The sequence below is a fragment of the Delphinus delphis genome, chromosome 2 (genome assembly GCF_949987515.2).
Source record: "Delphinus delphis chromosome 2, mDelDel1.2, whole genome shotgun sequence".
Classification (NCBI taxonomy): Eukaryota; Metazoa; Chordata; class Mammalia; order Artiodactyla; family Delphinidae; genus Delphinus; species Delphinus delphis.
This window is the reverse complement of record NC_082684.1, coordinates 103,815,047-103,835,106: the sequence shown is the minus strand read 5'-3', so window position 1 is coordinate 103,835,106 and position 20,060 is coordinate 103,815,047. Positions and strand designations below refer to the sequence as shown.

At 40.7% G+C, this 20,060-nt stretch overlaps 1 protein-coding gene across 1 annotated transcript in view; it reads left to right on the top strand.

The window, feature by feature from the left end:
• ADAMTSL3 (ADAMTS like 3) overlaps window positions 1-20,060 on the top strand; it is a 370,467-nt gene that overhangs the window by 224,362 nt on the left and 126,045 nt on the right. The window contains exons 15-16 of the mRNA XM_060005339.1: window positions 501-585; window positions 19,313-19,602. Coding sequence (XP_059861322.1) covers window positions 501-585; window positions 19,313-19,602 — 375 coding nt within the window. The remainder of the gene's footprint in view (window positions 1-500; window positions 586-19,312; window positions 19,603-20,060) is intronic.

Below are 20,060 nucleotides of genomic sequence, written 5' to 3'. Positions count from 1 at the left end.
CTTGCTCCTGCAGGCCAGTGGTAATTAGTAATCATTTCCCTCAACAATTATAGCAATTAAAGTTTGAATAAACCATAGCACTGACTCTCCTCCTCCCAACTTTCTAAGCCTTCTATGGTATTTGCTTTTCTCTATTAATTTCCTCATTCAATGGGCAAAAAAATGTGTGGAAAAAGAAAACAAATTGATAACGGTTGAAGTAAGAGCTTTAATATGCAAACAACAGATATTGGTACTGATTTATAAAAGGCCTTTTTATGCTAACTTGGACAATGTATTCAGCTGTGTCATGGGGTTGTTTGGTTGCATTTTGATAATGTGTTAATTAAAAAAATGTATGACAGAAATTTTTGGTTCCATCCAGAAGCCACTTCATGTACTGTGCATTTGAAAAGCGTGACCTCTTAATTGATGAAATCTTCAGCAAATAACAATCACATATCCAACTCTTGAATGAGTAACAATAATTAAGCTCGTTGTTTATGTTCCCTTTTTGTCAGAAAAAAGTCCAGTGGAAGCGAAATTACCTTGGCTGAAACAAGCACAAGAACTAGAAGAGACCAGAATAGCAACCGAAGAACCAACGTGAGTCCAGGACCTTTTATGGGAAGTAATCAGAGCATAGCCAGCTAACATGATATATGTAATTTTTGTACTCATTGGAGTACAATGATATGTTTCAAATCCAAATGACCTGGATTTGCAGACTCTAGAGAGCTTGAGCTGGCTAGAATTCTTCTTTATTTCACAATTCAGCAGTCCTGCTTTGGCAGTATCTGTGAGAAGCCCAGAAAAGAACAGTGCTGTTTAACTCAAAGCAGACCCAGTGGTCCGTTACAGTTAAGAGACTGAGGATAATTCCTAGATCTAGATTAACACATATGATTTGACCAAAGACCATCATTAAACAAACAGACAGTATTAAACAAATAAACCAAGTCATTCCATGGTTAAGTCATGGCCAATGTCTATAAGACCAGTTAGGCCGAAATGTATCAGGGTGGCCTGAGTGATTAAAAGGAGAAATTCCAGAGCTGTATGGGGCAATGGAAAGAATATGGCACTACAAATCTTGGAGCCTAGTACCACCACTTTTGACTATGTGACCTTAGAGAAGTCTTTAATTTTTCTGTGTCTCATTCTCCTTACTTATAAAATGAGCAGGCTGGGCTTGATCTCTCTAGGGTCCGTCCCAACTCAAAAATCCAATGACTTCTCTCCACGTGGGGTTTGGCAAGTCTGGAGATTGTAATGGTATCCATGGAAATAAAGTATTAAGAGCATATTAAAGAAAGATTCTGAAGGTGGAGGTATAGGGACCTAAAAAGAACAAGGAATCAAAGATGTTGAATCTAACCCAGCAATCTAGAAGAACAACAGCGTGAATGGTAGACTTGAGGGATTGGATGGGACGGCTGATTCCCCATCAGGCATGTGAAGTCCGTGGTGCTGACAGGCTATCACAGGGAGAGTGATTCACAGGGTGTCAGAGGAAAGGGGATCTCAGAGATGATATGGCTGGTCTCCCTCTCAGAGCAGGCATTTCTTCTTCAACGCCTTCAGCAAGGGCAGAGTTCACTGCATTGAGAGACAGCTCGTTCTTGGGTTGAACAACGTGAGTTATTTGCAAGAAATTTTTTTCCTGTTGAGCCAAAATACAACCTCCTGCAAATTTCTGCTTTCTGAAACAGAGAAAAACACATCTATGCTGCATCCCACGTGACAAGTTTTCACAAATTTGCAGAAAGCTGGGTCCCAAGAGCACTGTCTTTCCCAAGCTCGTCATTCTTAGCCTTTTCAGCGGTTTTCACATGTTGTTTTTAGATCCCTTACCAACCCCATTGCTTTTTTCAGAACATTCTCTCATTTGTCAGTGTCCCTTTTAACTGTAGTTCAGCCCAGCAGTGAGCCCCTCCAGGAGCACATGAATTCCTTGTCTTTGAGAAGGCTCCGTGCCTCTAGTGATGCGGGCCAAGAGAATTGGCACATCACACTTATGACACATGCCCAACTTTTCCACATGGACTACTGTCCGATCTGGATGTGAACCCAGAAGACACTGTGGACACCGTGAGGTGAATGACCCCAGAGTAAGTGATTGAAAAGACAAGAGTGTTTGGCTCATGATGGAAGCATGGAGATCTAGAATTGGAGTCAGAAGAAGTGGAGCATGAAGGAGTAAACCCAAGGAAAGCTCACTGTTAGAGAGACCAAGGGAGCAAAGCATTTAAGGAGAGGTGTAGCAGGTAGTATTCAAACCTCACCGAAAGCCAAGGAACAACTGTGGGGACTGAGAAAAGGCTGTTTTGTTTGACAAGGAAGTCTTTCTCAGTTCATTTTAGAGCAGTAGCATTCGAAGTGTAGAGAAGTAGAACGTTGCAGAACTGTAAGTAATGAATTCTGAATTGGAAGGAAATGGGGCAATGGGTCTTTGACTACTAAAGAAGGAAGACTGGTGGTCAAGTTGATGGAAAGGAACGGTTAAAGGTATGTGCTTGATTTTTGTTGTTGTTTTTCATCTGAAGTTAGAACAGCCTTAAACGTATTAAAAAGATAATAAGGATTTTAGGCCAGTCAGTTACTGTCTCTAGACTTCCCAGCTGTACAAGGAGGGTGTTAGGCTAAAAGCCACTGGAACCTTCTCCCAGCTCTCATCTCCTATGATTCTGTAAGGGAAGGAACCTATAGAAGGAAAGGGACTTGAGACACCTGCAAGGGAGTCTGTAGCTGTCATATAAGGACGGTCATGGAATTCTCAGTCTTGAATGATGCATCCTACCAGGGGCTCTTCTCAAAACACAGTTAGATCACAATTGCTAGTCCTTCTGCTTGTCCTCTCTTGGTTGAGTGGTTTGCTCTCAGTTCCCCAAACTAGAAGCCTGCAGTCATCCTTGCCTCTTGCTCATTCTTCCTTTATCTGTAGTTAACTACTGAGTTGTGCAGTCATATCTACTAAAATCTTTCTCTGTTGCAGCTCCTTCTCTCCATTCGTACTACCATCCTGTCCAGGTCCTGAAATCACTAGCAGGACACTTACAACAGCCTTCTAATCTGCTCCCCACTTGGTCCCCTGAAATCTATCCTCTAACCCAAAGTAGTGTAGCTAAGGCACAAATCTGATCTTACTTACAATGTTCAGAATATCCCAGTGTTCCCCATCCCCTGAAGACTTACGCTAGTTCACCAGGCTAACAAGCTGTAGCAGGGTGTTAGCCTTCCCAGCTCCCAGCCTCATCTCTGACCTCTTCATTACTTTGCCTTGAATGGGATGCTCCAGCCACACTGGACTGTTGGTTGTTCCTTGCCGGCAACAAGCTGCCACTCACCTCCATCCCTTTAATCATGTTTTCCTCTCTATTGGGAATGCCCCTCAACTGCTGTGTTTTTTTTTTTTTAATATTTATTTATCTATTTGGCTGCACCGGGTCTTAGTTGCAGCACGTGGGATCTTTTCGTTGCGGCGTGCGGGATCTTTACTTGCGGCATGCGGAATCTAGTTCCCTGACCAGGGATCAAACCCAGGCCCCCGGCATTTGGGAGCACGGAGTCTTAGCCACTGGACCACCAGGGAAGTCCCTAACTTGTTTTTTTGTTGTTGTTGTTGTCACTGTTTACTCTTTATTTTATTTATTTATTTTAACATCTTTATTGGAGTATAATTGCTTTACAAGGGTGTGTTAGTTTCTACTTTATAACAAAGTGAATCAGCTATACATATACATATATCCCCATGTCTCCTCCCTCTTGTGTCTCCCTCCCACCCTCCCTATCCCACCCCTCTGGGTAGTCCCAAAGCACCGAGCTGATCTCCCTGTGCTATGCGGCTGCTTCCCCCTAGCTATCTATTTTACATTTGGTAGTATATATATGTCCATGGCACTCTCTCACTTTGTCCCAGCTTACCCTTCCCCCTCCCTGCATCGTCAAGTCCATTCTCTACATCTGCGTCTTTATTCCTGTCCTGCCCTTAGGTTCTTCAGAACCTTTTTTTTTGTCTTTTAGAATCCATATATATGTGTTAGAATACGGTATTTATTTTTCTCTTTCTGACTTACTTCACTCTGTATGACAGACTCTATGTCCATCCACTTCACTACAAATAACTCAATTTCGTTTCTTTTTATGGCTGAGTAATATTCCGTTGTATATATGTGCCACATCTTCTTTATCTATTCATCTGTTGCTGGACACTTAGGTTGCTTCCATGTCCTGGCTATTGTAAATAGATCTGCAATGAACATTGTGGTACATGACTTTTTTTGAATTATGGCTTTCTCAGGGTATATGCCCAGTAGTAGGATTGCTGGGTCATATTGTAGTTCTATTTTTAGATTTTTTAAGGAACCTCCATACTGTTCTCCATACTGGCTGTATCAATTTACATTCCCACCAACAGTGCAAGAGGGCTCCCTTTTCTCCACACCCTCTCCAACATTTATTGTTTACACATTTTTTGATGATGGCCACTCTGACGGGTGTGAGGTGATACCTCATTGTAGTTTTGATTTGCATTTCTCTAATGATTAGTGATGTTGAGCATCTTTTCATGTGTTTCTTGGCGATCTGGTATCTGCTTTGGAGAAATATCTATTTAGGTCTTCTGCCCATTTCTGGATTGGATTGTTTGTTTTTTGGATATTCAGCTGAATGAGCTGCTTGTATATTTTGGAGATCAATCCTTTCTCAGTTCCTTCATTTGCAAATATTTTCTCCCATTCTGAGGGTTGTCTTTCATCTTGTTTATGGTTTCCTTTGCAGTGCAAAAGCTTTGAAGTTTCATTAGGTCCCATTTGTTTACTTTTGTTTTTATTTCCATTTCTCTAGGAGGTGGGTCAAAAAGGATCTTGCTGTGATTTATGTCATAGGGTGTTCTGCCTATGTTTTCCTCTAAGAGTTTGATAGTGTCTGCCCTTAAATTTAGGTCTTTAATCCATTTTGAGTTTATTTTTGTGTATGGTGTTAGGGAGTGTTCAAATTTCATTCTTTGACATGTAGGTGTCCAGTTTTCCCAGCACCATTTATTGAAGAGGCTGTCTTTTCTCCATTGTATATTTTTCCCTCCTTTATCAAAAATAAGGTGTCCATATGTGCATGGGTTTATCTCTGGGCTTTCTATCCTGTTCCATTGATCTATATTTCTGTTTTTGTGCCAGTACCATGCTGTCTTTATTACTGTAGCTTTGTAGTATAGTCTGAAGTCAGGGAGCCTGATTCCTCCAGCTCTGTTTTTCTTTCTCAAGATTGCTTTGGCTATTCGGGGTCTTTTGTGTTTCCATACAAATTGTGATATTTATTGTTCTAGTTCTGTGAAAAATGCCATGGGTAATTGATAGGGATTGCACTGAATCTGTAGATTCTTTTGGGTAGTATAGGCATTTTCACAATGGTGATTCTTCCAATCCAAGAACATGGTATATCTCTCCATCTGTTTGTATCGTCTTTAATTTCTTTCATCAGTGTCTTATAGTTTTCTGAGTACAGGTCTTTTGTCTCCTTAGGTAGGTTTATTCCTAGGTATTTTATTCTTTTTGTTGCAGTGGTAAATGGGAGTGTTTCCTTAATTTCTCTTTCGTATTTTTCATCATTAGTGTATAGGAATGCAAGAGATTTCTATGCATTAATTCTGTATCCTGCTACTTTACCGAATTCATTGATTGGCTCTAGTAGTTTTCTGGTAGCATCTTTAGGATTCTCTATGTATAGTATCATGTCATCTGCAAAGAGTGACAGTTTTACTTATTCTTTTCTGATTTGGATTCCTTTTATTTCTTATTATTCTCTGATTTCTGTAGCTAAAACTTCCGAAACTGTGTTGAATAATAGTGGTGAGAGTGGACAACCTTGTCTTGTTCCTGATCTTAGAGGAAATGATGTCAGTTTTTCACCAGTGAGAATGATGTTTGCTGTGGGTTTGTCATATATGGCCTTTATTCTGTTGAGGTAAATTCCCTCTATGCCTACTTTCTGCAGGGTTTTTATCATAAATGGGTGTTGAATTTTGTCAAAAGCTTTTTCTGCATCTATTGAGATGATCATATGGTTTTTCTGCTTCAGTGTGTTAATATGGTGTATCACATTGATTGAGTTTCATGTATTGAAGAATCCTTATATTCCTGGGATAAACCCCACGTGATCATGTTGTATCATCCTTTTAATGTGTTGTTGGATTCTATTTGCTAGTATTTTGTTGAGGATTTTTGCATCTATATTCATCAATGATATTGGCCTGTAGTTTTCTTTCTTTGTGATATCTTTGTCTGGTTTTGGTATCAGGGTGATGGTAGCCTCGTAGAATGAGATTGGGAGTGTTCCTCCCTCTGCTGTATTTCGGAAGAGTAGAAGGATAGGTGTTAGCTCTTCTCTAAATGTTTGATAGAATTCGCCTGTGAAGCCATCTGGTCCTGGGCTTTTGTTTGTTGGAAGATTTTTATCACAGTCTCACTTTCAGTGCTTGCAACTGGTCTGTTTATATTTTCCATTTCTTCCTGGTTCAGTTACAGAAGGTTATGCTTTTCTAAGAGTTTGTCCATTTATTCCAGGTTGTCCATTTTACTGGCATATAGTTGCTTGTAGTGATCTCTCACGTTCCTTTGTATTTCTCAGTGTCAGTTGTAACTTCTCCTTTTTCATTTCTAATTCTGTTGATTTGAGCCTTCTCCCTTTTTTTCTTGATGAGTCTGGCTAATGATTTATCAATTTTATCTTCTCAAAGAACCAGCTTTTAGTTTTATTAATCTTTGCTATTGTTTCCTTCATTTCTTTTTCATTTATTTCTGATCTGATTTTTATGATTTCTTTCTTTCTGCTAACTTTGAGGGGGTTTTGTTCTTCTTTCTCTAATTGCTTTAGGTGTAAGGTTAGGTTGTTTATTTGAGATTTTTCTTGTTTCTTGAGGTAGTATTGTATTCCTATAAACTTCCCTCTTAGAACTGCTTTTGCTGCATCCCATAGGTTTTGGGTCATCGTGTTTTCATTGTCATTTGTTTCTAGGTATTTTTTGATTTCCTCTTTGATTTCTTCAGTGATCTCTTGGTTATTTAGTAGTGTACTGTTTAGCCTCCATGTGTTTGTATTTTTTACAGATTTTTTACTGTAATGATATCTAGTCTCATAGCATTGTGGTCGGAATAGATACCTGATATGATTCAATTTTCTTAAATTTATCAAGGCTTGATTTGTAACCCAAGATATGATATCTCCTGGAGAAATTTCCATGAGCACTTGAGAAGAAAGTGTATTCTGTTTTTTTGGATGGAATGTCCTATACATATCAGTTAAGTCCATCTTGTATAATGTGTCATCTAAAGCTTGTGTTTCCTTATTTATTTTCATTTTGGATGATGTGTCCATTGGTGAAAGCGGGGTGTTAGAGTCCCCTACTATTATTGTGTTACTGTCAATTTCCTGTTTTATGGCTGTTAGCATTTGCCTTATGTATTGAGATGCTCCTATGTTGGGTGCATAAATATTTACAATTGTTGTATCTTCTTCTTGGATTGATCCCTTGATCATTATGTAGTGTCCTTCTTTGTCTCTTGTAAAAGTCTTTATTTTGAAGTCTATTTTGTCTGATATGAGAATTGCTACTCCAGCTTTCTTTTGAATTCCTTTTGCATGGAATATCTTTTTTCATCCCCTCACTTTCAGTCTGTATATGTCCCTAGGTCTGAAGTGGGTCTCTTGTAGACAGCATATATACGGGTCTTGTTTTTGTATCCATTCAGCCAGTCTGTGTCTTTTGGTGGGAGCATTTAATCCATTTACATTTAAGGTAATGATCGACATGTATGTTCTCATTACCATTTTCTTAATTTTTGTGGTTTGTTATTTTAGATCTTTTCCTTCTCTTGTGTCTCCTGCCTAGAGAAGATCCTTTAGCATTTGTTGTAAAGCTGGGTCGATGGTGCTGAATTCTCTTAGCTTTTGCTTGTCTGTAAAGCTTTTAATTTCTCCATCAAATCTGAATGAGATCCTTGCTGGGTAGAGTAATCTTGGTTGTAGGTTTTTCTCTTTCATCACTTTACATATGTCCTGCCACTCCCTTCTGGCTTGCAGAGCTTCTGCTGAAAGATCAGCTGTTAACCTTATGGGGATTCCCTTATGTGTTACTTGCTGCTTTTCCCTTGCTGCTTTTAATATTTGTTCTTTGTATTTAATTTTTGACAGTTTGATTAATATGTGTCTTGGCATGTTTCTCCTTGGATTTATCCTGTATGGGGCTCTCTGTGCTTCCTGGACTTGATTACCTATTTCCTTTCCCATATTATGGAAGTTTTCAACTATAATCTCTTCAAATATTTTCTCAGTCCCTTTCTTTTTCTCTTCTTCTTCTGGGACCCCTATAATTCGAATGTTGGTGCATTTAATGTTGTCCCAGAGTTCTCTGAGACTGTCCTCAGTTCTTTTCATTCTTTTTTCTTTATTCTGCTCTGCAGTAGTTATTTCCACTATTTTATCTTCCAGGTCACTTATCCGTTCTTCTGCCTCAGTTATTCTGCTCTTGATTCCTTCTAGAGAATTTTAAATTTCATTTATTGTGTTGTTCGTCATTGTTTGTTTGCTCTTTAGTTCTTCTAGGTCCTTGTTAAATTCTTCTTGTATTTTCTCCATTCTATTTCCAAGATTTTGGATCATCTTTACTTTCATTACTCTGAATTTTTTTTCAGGTAGACTGCCTGTTTCCTCTTCATTTGTTTGGTCTCAGGGGTTTTTACCTTGCTCCTTCATCTGCTGTGTGTTTCTCTGTCTTCTCATTTTACTTAACTTACTGTGTTTGGGGTCTTCTTTTTGCAGGCTGCAAGTTCGTAGTTCACTTTGTTTTTGGTGTCTGTCCCCAGTGGCTAAGGTTGGTTCAGTGGGTTGTGTTGGCTTCCTGGTGGATGGGACTAGTGCCTGTGCTCTGATGGATGAGGCTGGATCTTGTCTTTCTGGTGGGCAGGACTGCATCCGGTGGTGTGTTTTGAGGTGTCTGTGACCTTATTTTGCTTTTAGGCAGCCTCTCTGCTAATGGGTGGGGTTGTGTTCCTGTCTTCCTAGTTGTTTGGCATAGGGTGTCCAGCACTGTAGCTTGCTGGTTGTTGAGTGAGCTGGGTCTTAGCGTTGAGATGGAGCTCTCTGGGAGAGCTTTTGCCGTTTGATATTATGTGGAGCTGGGAGGTCTCTGGTGGACCAATGTCCTGAACTTGCCTTTCCCACCTCAGAGGCACAGGCCTGAAACCCAGCCAGAGCACCAAGACCCTGTCAGCCACATGGCTCAGAAGAAAAAGGAGAAAAGAAGGAAAGAAAGAAGGAAAGAAAGAAAGAGAGAGAGAGAGAGAGAGAGAGGGAGGGAAGGAGGGAGGGAAGGAGGGAGGGAGGGCGGAAAGAAGGAAAAGAAAATAAAAAGAAATAAAGCTACTAAAATAAAAAATTTAAAAGTAATAAAAAAAAGAAGAGAGCAACCAAACCAAAAAACAAATCCCCCAATGATAACAAGCTCTAAAAGCTATACAAAAAAAAAAAAAAAAAAAGGACAGACTGAACCCTGGGACAAATGGTAAAAGCAAAGCTATACAAACAAAATCACACAAAGAGGCACACACATACACACTCACAAAAAGAGAAAAAGAAAAAATATATGTATATCTATATATTAAAAATAAAGGTAGAGAGCAACCAAATCAATAAACAAATATACTAATGATAGTAAACTCTAAATACTAAAGTAAGATAAATTTAAAACCAGAAACGAGTCAGTTGCATACAGCAAACCCCATGTCTACAGTTGCTCCCAAAGTCCACCGCCTCAATTTTGGGATGATTGCTGTCTATTCAGGTATTCCAGAGCTGGAGGGTACATCAAGTTGATTGTGGAGATTTAATCCACTGCTTCTGAGCCTGCTGGGAGAGATTTCCCTTTCTCTTCTTTGTTCCCACAGCTCCTGGGGCTCAGCTTTGGATTTGGACCCGCCTCTGCGTGTAGGTCGCCAGAGGGCGTCTGTTCCTGCCCAGACAGGGCGGGGTTAAAGGAGCAGCTGATTAGGGGGCTCTGGCTCACTCAGGCCGGGGGGAGAGGGGTATGGAATGCAGGGTGAGCCTGCGGCGGCAGAGGCTGGAGTGATGTTGCACCAGCCTGAGGCACACCCTGTGTTCTCCCGGGGAAGTTGTCCCTGGATCATGGGACCCTGGCAGTGGCGGGCTGCCCAGGCTCCCAGAAGGGGAGGTGTGGGTAGTGCCCTGTGTTTGCACACAGGCTTCTTGGTGGCTGCAGCAGCTGCCTTAGCGTCTCATGCACGTCTCTGGGGTCCGCGCTGATAGCCGCGGCTCGCGCCCATCTCTGGAGCTTGTTTAGGCAGTGCTCTGAATCTCCTCTCCTGGTGCACCCTGAAACAATGGTCTCTTGCCTCTTCAGCAGCTCCAGACTTTTTCCCAGACTCCCTCCCAGCTAGCTGTGGTGCACTAGCCCCTTCAGTCTGTGTTCACACCGCCAACCCCAGTCTTCTCCCTGGGATCTGACCTCCGAAGCTGGAGCCTCAGCTCCCAGCCCCCACCTGCCCTGGCCGGTGAGCAGACAAGCCTCTCGGGCTGGTGAGTGCCGATCGGCACTGATCCTCTGTGCGGGAATCTCTCCCCGCTTTGCCCTCCGCACCCTTGTTGCTGCGCTCTCTTCTGTGGCTCCGAAGCTCCCCGCTCCAACACCCGCAGTGTCCGCCCGCGAAGGGGCTTCCTAGTGTGTGGAAACGTTTCCTCCTTCACAGCTCCCTCCCCAAGATGCAGGTCCCATCCCTATTCTTTTGTCTCTGTTTTTTCTTTTTTCTTTTGCCCTACCCAGGTACGTGGGGAGTTTCTTGCCTTTTGGGAGGTCTGAGGTCTTCTGCCAGCGTTCAGTAGGTGTTCTGTAGGAGTTGTTCCACGTGTAGATGTATTTCTGGTGTATCTGTGGGGAGGAGGGTGATCTCCATGTCTTACTCCTCCACCCTGCTGAAGGTCTCCCCCCCACTTGGTTTTTAAGAAGGTTTTTTTTTTCCCTTGCTATAGAAAATTTCAAGGCTGTATAAATGAGGTGAGAAGAGTGTAACGAACCCCCATGTGTCCATCACCCACCTGCAACAGTTATCAACTTGGGGCCACTCTTGCTTCATCTACACCACTACCTCCAGCCCACTGGGCCATTTTGGAAGCACACCCAGACAGCATACCATTTCATTCATAAATATTTCAGTATGTAGCTCTAAACTAGAAAGATCTTTTTTGATAACCACAATACCACTTTTTAAAGTGTGGTTCTCAAATTGCTTCCTGTAGAAGCATATGTGGTGCTATTTAAAATGCAGATTTCTGGACCTCACCAAGTCAGACATTCTGGGAGTGAGTCCCAGTCACCAGCACTTTCTTTTTCTTTTGGCTCTGCCAGGTATTTTTTAAATGGTGGTAAAATGTACATAACCTAAAATGGACCATTTTAACCCTTTTTAAGTGTACAGTTCATTGATATTAAGTCCATTGACATTGTTGTGCAACCGTCACCACCATCCATCTCCAGAATTTCTCATCATCACCAACCCCAACTCTGTACCCACTAAACACTGACTCCCCACCCTCCTATTCCTACCCTCAGCCCCTGGTAATCTCTGTTCTACTTCCATCTCTGTGGATTTGTCAGCAGCGTTTTTAGCAAGCACGCTGGGTGACTGGGGGTGGGGTGCATCCACATTTGGGAACCATTGGGTCAGATAGTCCTGAGGGTCCCTTTTAAGTTCTGAAAATACGGTTTGTTTTACTTAACTGGAAAAGGCCCATATCGTGTAAGCTTAGCAGGTTCCAGCCCCGTATCCATCCCCAAGCCTGCATGAACTGTCAGCCCCACCCGACTCTGCTGGTGGCTCTTCCAGTCCGTATTCACTGTGCAAAGCTGGTTCACCCTTTCCTCCTGTAGGACACCACTTCTTTCTTCCCATCATGGAAAACCGAGGCCCCAGCACCTGTTCCCGGGTCTGAGCGGCTGCCTCCCTCCACCTTCCTCCCTGTTTCCCTCTGTGGTCTCTCTGCAATTTTCCTTTATAATTCACACTGTCTGGCAGCTTCTGGCCTGTTCCTGGCTGTCTAGTGTGAAGTTTATGGTTTCCTCCTACCACTTCTGACTCTAGTCATTCCCTTGATTTCCAAACAAAACCACAACATATCCCAGCTTCCAGTTCATCCTTTTATTACCCCTGTCTCTTGTGGTTTGGGGGTGCTTGCTTGTTGACAGTGAGCTGTATTTCAGATCCCTTGAGGAAAGCCTCCCAAACCCTCCTGGAGGAGCTAAATATTTCTGCCTCTGTGGTTAACTATGGCCCGAGCTCTGAATTTACATAGAAAGTGGATGTTCAAAAGGCTTTTCTTTTTAATTAGAAAAATAAAAATTATAGCTTATAAAGCTAAGCCAGGGAACTGCAGTTTTGACCTTCTTAACTTTCAGCTGTGGAATGTGTTGACAGTTGATACGGTTCATTGTTGTTTTAAAAGTTCTTCCCTGGAGCCTTCCTAGTTTTTCTGCGGGATTCACAACACTTCCTTAGCCGTGCTGCCCTCCCTCCCATTTTTCATATATGAGAACCAAGGATTTAGAACACTTTGTGTATTTTCTTCGCGGCTATTTTAGCTTCTGCATTTGTGCTATTTGTATTTGCTAAAATCAAATTAGGTTATGTTTCAGGCAGCTGTTTTTCTCACAACAACAGCAGTAAACAACGGATATTGAGGACTTCTTTTGTGCCAGACTGTGTTCTAAGTGTTCCATGTGGATTAACTGATTTAATTCTCACAATGACCCCATAAGGAGGCATTATTATTCGCTTCATTTTAGGGATGAGGGAACAAAGGCATAGATTAAGGAATTATCCAACATTTCGGAGCTATCAAGTGGTGGATGGTGATTCTCTGGCATGTGATACTAGGAAGAGCTCCAACTTTATGTTAGGAGACCTGAATTCAAGTCTCTCCCATCCTTAGGTTGGTCTAATAGGGCAGATAGAGAAGTTAGTGATTATATTACGGTATTGTAAGGCTTAGGGGGTCAGGGATGGCTTCCTGGGAGAGGTGGTACATGAAATGATGCCCTAAGACGTACACAGATGTCAGAACAGCATGTCAGGTATCGAGGTTGCATGTTGGCCAACTGGCCTGTGGGGGCCGCACCTGGACATTGAGGTACTGGGGGCTGGAGGAGAAGTAGGTGGTAATGGCAGCTAGGAAAGTAAGCAAGTCTTGGAGGTCTTCCATGGTTCATAAAGGAATTTGGACTTCATCTGGAGGCCGTGAGAGCCATTTAAGGATTTTTAACAAGTGATGTAATCACGATTACATTTTTAGAGAGTTCTTTCTGGATGTCTGCAGTTTGTTTCTAATTGTTTACTATGATAAATAAAACTGTAGCAAATCTCAAATTGCCCATCTCTTCATCTCTAATGGTCTCCTTGGGACACATTTGCTGGGGTGGAATTTCTGGGCCAGAAGATAGGCACGTTGAAGGCATTTAATTTCTACTGTCAAATTTCCTTTTTAAAATTTAAACCAAAGATACTATAGTGTTCAGGCAGTGCTGAATCTTGTTTTTATTTTGTTTTTCCCCCATAGTAATTTTAAAAATGAAATTCTCATTAAATTGGAGGGGATCTTTGTGCATTTTTTTCTGGGAGATTATACAGATGGCATACTCTCTAAGACCCTCTATATTTAAGGATGCCTTTCTTACACCCTCAAATGAACAGGAATATGAACTCTTGTTTAATAAGCTATCTTCTTTTTTTTCCCTTAAAACTGTTTACATATGGCTCTGGATATTGAAAAGGAAACATTTGCGCCTAAACTGTCCTTCCTCCTTGTGTTGTGAACCATTTTTTTTTTTCTGCTTAGATATAAGATTTTCCCCATATACTTAAAATTAGAGGATTTTTCTAGAATAAGTGCAGGTTCTATTTTCTTTTCAATAATTTTGGTAAACAGTGAGGGCTTTTAAGACATAGATTCAAATCTTTCTTGGGTGCATGAAAGTTTTCTTCTGTTGTATTTGTGCCTCTTTTCTGTTATTTTTCTTATTTATTCTAAAGGTTCACCAAATGTCTGTATTGCACCTCTTCTCTATTCTTAACATGTGATATTTTCCCCCACCTCTTTGTCTTTTTTCCTCCATGTTTTGGAAGCACACCTCCCCTTCAAACAAAAGCACTTGCCCTCCTCCTCATTGAATGTATTTCCTACTATTCATTTGGATTTTCTTCTGTCATAGAGCAAACTTTGCATTATTTTTGTATTTTTCAGTCTTTTCTCAACCAAGCCAGAGGTTTTTTTTCCAGCCATGTTTTGACTCCTTAACCCCATCATTTATCTTTTGTTTTGTAGAATGCTTCCTTGCATTTTATTGTCATTAAATTTTAAGGAGATGCTATACATTTCCTTCTGTTTCTGATAATATTTTCCCCAAAATATGCTTTTCTTTCATTAATACAGTTTACATTCTTCTTTTAGAGCGAAGAATTATTTTATCAAGTGGGTATTGGTGTTTGTTTATTCATTTTTGAAATAAGAAAAGTAAATGCCCCCAAATAGTATTGTTGAATTTTCCTTGCATCCTTTTATTGTCATCTTGGATGATCTTAAAATGCATCTCTCACCTATGGTCTCTCACTGCTGAGGCAGGGTAAGATAACGCCAGTAGCTACTTTGTAATCTTTGACAAATTACCCTCAGTTTCCTCATCTGTAAAATGGGAATAATAACAATACTTCCTGATGGGGTTGTTGTTATGAGTAAATGATAAAATATATGTGAAGTACATAGAACAGTATCTCACATGAATAATAATGCAATTAATGTTAGTTGTCATTTTTTATTGTGTTGTAATTATTGAACTTTTCACTCTGACATCTCTCATTTAATCCTTACCTAACCCCATTAGGTTGGTACCATTACTGTTCCTATTTTACAGAAAATTATGGCCTTTGTATTTGAGTAACAATTTGACTGGACATAATATTCTTGGGACCCAGATTCTCTCTCTTAAAACTTTTGCTCCATCCTTTTCTGGTTTTGAATGTTGTGAGTCTGAAGTCCACCTGACTTTTTATTCTTATAAGGGACTTTTTTTGTATGCTTATACAATTCTTTCTTCATCCTCAAAGTTTTACTTTTTTTTTTTTTTTTTTTTGTGGTATGCGGGCCTCTCACTGCTGTGGCCTCTCCCGTTGCGGAGCACAGGCTCCGGACGCGCAGGCTCAGCGGCCATGGCTCACGGGCCCAGCCGCTCCGCGGCATGTGGGATCTTCCCGGACCGGGGCATGAACCCGTGTCCCCTGCATCGGCAGGCGGACTCTCAACCACTGCGCCACCAGGGAAGCCCCCAAAGTTTTACTTTTTTAAGCCAGGTATATTCATCTACACAAACAGTGCTTTAAGACAACACAAATTTATTATCTCACCGTTCTGTAGGTCAGAAACCCAATATATTCAACTGGTTTCTCTGGATCCCACTAGGCTAAAATCAAGATGTCTGTCAGCCTGAACGCTTCTCTGAAGGCCCTAGGGTGGAATCCACTCTCAGGCTCCTTCAGGGAGTTGGCAGAATTCGGGCGCATGCAGTTGCGGAGCTGAAATCTCCATTTCCTTGCTGGCTGTTGGCCAGGAGTTGTTCTCAACTTCTGGACGCCTCCTACATTCCTCAGCTCCTGGCCTCTTCCATCTTGGAACCAGGAACAGCGGGCTGAGTACCTCTCATGCTTTGAATCTCTCTTGCCTCTTGTTCTGCTGCATCTCTCTAACTCCAGCCAGAGAATTTTTTCTGTTTTTGAGGACTCATATGATTAGATTAGGCCCACTAGGATAATCTCCCTATCTTGAGGTCATAACCTTAATCACATCTGCAAAATCCCTTTTGCAATGTAAGGTAACATATTCATAAATTCTAGGAATTAGGGTGTGGACATCTTTGGGGGGGGCATTATTCTGCTGAAAGCTCTAGGTTTTTATGTGAATCATTTTTTCATCACTTTTTCCTGGAAGACAGCGTACCTTTCCAAGCTGTATTTTAGGCACATTTTTCGCATATTTTATTTGTGAACACTTTTTTTCTGTTTCATGTGTTGAAACCTCTACTTGAAGAATCCAGTTGTCTTCAATATTGGATTATTTAGGTTCTCTCTCATTTTACCTCTAAAAACTGCATTAAAAATCAATTTTAGAGAGGTATAATTTACATACAAACTTTGTCTATTCAAAGTGATGAGTTTTAACAGATGTACGCAACCATAAAACCCCAGCCCCATTCATGATACAAAACATTCCCATCACCCCAAAAGCTTCCTTTGCAGCCCATCCCTCCTTTCACCCCTCTAATTGCTTTAAAAGCTTCTCTTTCTCTCTCTCTCAACACTGCATTCACTTCCAAGTCTTGCTTCTATATCATTAATTTGATTTTCAGCTATATTTCTTGTTTTTCTTCTTAGTTCTGAATTATTTGTTAGTTTCTAATAATGTTATGTTTCATAGTTTGTTTCTTCAGCTCTATAGTTTTCCATTTTATTCTGTTGTTTTGTCATCTTGTGTCTAAGCTCTCATGTTAGCGAATTGCTCTTCTTTTAAGTTCTTCTGTTGTGCAGAGACATAGGGAACATGCTCTGTTTCTCTGGTTTTGTTGTGCCGAGACATTGCTCTTCAAATGCTTGTGTGCAACTGCGCTCCATTCTTTTCTTTAAAAAAAATTACTGTGGGAGAGAAACAAAAACAAAACAAGATTCAGAACTGCATGAACACTATACTATCTTTCCTTTAAATAAAAAATAATACATAGAAGAAGATCATGCTAGAAGATGCATACATTTTGGAGTTGCTGTGGCTCCCCACATCACTTCCCCCAAATCATTCATGGCTAATTTGGACAGCTCTGACATTTGTTTTTTAAGAGGACCCTTAAAAGGATCTTTGAAAACCAACTTGAGGAAATTCCCAGGTGGTACAGTGGTTAGGACTCTGTGCTTTCACTTTTGAGGGCCCGGGTTCTATCCCTGGTCTGGGAACTAAGATCCCACAATCCCCCCCAATTTTTTTTAATTAAAAAATTGAACAGAAAAACAACTTGAAAGATCCAGGACACCTAGAAAAATATCAAGTGTAACCATCATTTGCCCTGTTGGGAATTGAGGTGAGCCTTCCTCTCAGGATTCTGAATCTACAAGACACAGGAGTCCAGTCTGAATGGAAAAAATCTACCTCCCATTACAACATAATCCCAAATTTTAAGTTTTTATTACAAAGCAAAAAGAGAAAAATATTAATGACCATAGAAGTACCGTATTCATATGGTTAGAAAGTTCAAACATTTTAAAGCTGCAAAACAAAAAGTAAAAGCCTCCCTTTACACACTCCAGTTCCCAACTCTTGCAACTGCTTCCTGAAAAGAGAAATTATATGTAAATCAGCATATATAGACATACAGCTATAAATATATACTATATATAGTATATACACTATATGTGTGTATATATATGCCCTTTTGTGTATTTAGACAAAAGATCATAGTATATATATCCCACACTTATTTCATTTAACAGTCTTCAAGAGAAGACTATTCCTTGTCAATCATATAGACTCACCTCCTTCTTTTAAATGACCTCATCTTATTACATTCTATGGATGCATCATCTTAAATTTAATCAGTCTCCTCCTTTCCAGTTCTACCGTGGGAAAGCAACAAGCAGAGAGTAAACATGCAAATATTACTCCAATACCACTCCATCCTGAGAAGTTAAGCAAAACCTTTCATGGAAAATGAGGATTAGAGAATAGAGTTTCCCACTAACAATTTTCAACCCAGGAAACAAAAATGCGGAAAGGGAGGAGTTATTGATATTTCTTTATTGCTCGTCTAAAGCAATGGTGTTTCAATTCTGCTGATTGGTATGGACTGTTGTGTACAACTGTAATGAAGCCTTATCTAGGGAAAGAAGCTTAAATGACTCTGAGAGACCCTTGTAACCATATCATTCTGAGATTTTAAACATTAAGCCTTGGAACTGCGTTTTAAGCAAACATCTCAGCAGCATTTTCTGAAGTTAGTACAACATTATCCCATGAATAGAAGCGTATATTCACTTAAGTTTAGGAAATGATGCCCATCATATTCCCCTCTTAAATATGTATGGTATGCATTCATATCATAGTTTTTGGAAAAGTTTTGCAGTAAATAAACCTATTCAACCTTATCGAAAGCAAAGTTTCCCAGACTTATTCTATTACCGCACTCTTTCCAGCCTATTACTTGTTAATATCTTACGATGCAAATGTTCCTTCAGAGTATCTTTAAAATATATGTCCCTATTGAATCTATGTTTTAAATTCAGTGCAGGAATCAGTAAACATTTTATGTAAAGAGCCAGATAATAACTATTTTAGGTTTTGCAGACCAAACAGTCCATATTGCAAATACTCAGCTCTGCCGTGTAACACAAAAGCAGCCGTAAACAATGGGTGAACAAGTGATCGTGGCTGTATTCAGTAAATCTTTAATTATGGACACACATTGAATTTTATGTCATTTTCACATGACACAAAATATTATCCTTCTTTTTTTTCCCCCCAGCCATTGAAAATTATAAAAATCATTCTTAACAGGTAGGCTGGATTTGACCTTTGTAGGCCTTTGGTCTACAGACCAAAGGGTGACACCCTGTGATTAGTGGATAATGATTCAGGATAAGAAATAAATGCTTTATTCAGTCAGATTGGGCAACACCTGGGATATTTTCAAGAAGATTCAGAAGTTTTGTGTATTTATATATTAAATAGAAAAGAATATTAAAGCTTCATCCACTCTTCAGAAGGCATTTGTTATCCTACAGTTTAGCTCCTAAATATCGAGACATTTTAATAAAACTCTGCCTGTTAAGAAAGGGTAAGCTCAATAAAGATTTCTTGAATAAATACTGGTGAACATCTCCATATTATAAAAGAAATCAGAGTAGAAATGATCTCTACACAATGGTTTATTTATTACCAGATCTTAAAGAAAACTGTTTAGTGATGATCTGCAAAGGTCAGAGCACAGAATTTGAATTATAAAATGGGTACAAAAGTTCAGTGTATCTCTGGTGCAGATTTCTTTCCATGGCTGACGGGGTTGGAACATTTGTCAGCGACACCTTTTTGAGCACCAACAAAAGGACAGCATTCCAAATATACTGAATTCCCTCTGGATGAAGTTACTTTTTTCCTTCGTAGGATGCTTGTCGCTCCTTTTGTGGCCTCTCTTGAATGACTGCCCGTGTCCTCCCCCCACCCGGGGCTCCCCCGTTTCACGCAGGTTCATTCCAGAGCCCTGGTCCGCCTGCAGCACCACGTGTGGGCCGGGCGTTCAGGTGCGAGAGGTGAAGTGCCGCGTGCTCCTGACGTTCACGCAGACGGAGACCGAACTACCCGAGGAAGAGTGTGAAGGCCCCCGGCTGCCCACCGAGCGGCCCTGCCACCTGGAACCCTGTGATGAGAGCCCCACCTCCCGTGAACTGGCCGCCTCCCAGCAGGAGCAGGACAGCGAGATGACTTACGACTGGGAGTACGCTGGGTTCACCCCTTGCACCGCCACGTGTTTGGGAGGTATGTGCTTTTTTTGTTTAAGGGACGGTTAGGTCTTGCATTGCGGATGGTTTGAGAAATCACTAAATCGGGTAAGCCAGATATGCAAATTAGCAGAAATCAAAAGGAGGTTAAGGTTGAATAATTGAAAACTATGCCTTTTCTTTCTTTCAGTTTTCATCATGATTATTCTAGAAAGATAAAGGACTAGTGGCACTGTAGCCTGTGCTCCTTGGCCTAAGCATCCGCCTGAGATGGAGCGAGAGGTCACTGATTAATAGAGAATAAATAGGAAAATGCAGAAATGATTAGTTAAGGCAATCTTGTGCATAAAACAGAATTACAGATCGAGGCAGCCTGGGATTGCCCTGTCTGATGCAACTCTTGGTCAGAAGCCATCCTTAGAAAATATTTAGGTCCATACCTGCACATTGGACCGGAAACCAGTGCAGAGCACACTGGTCACCATGATTTATGTG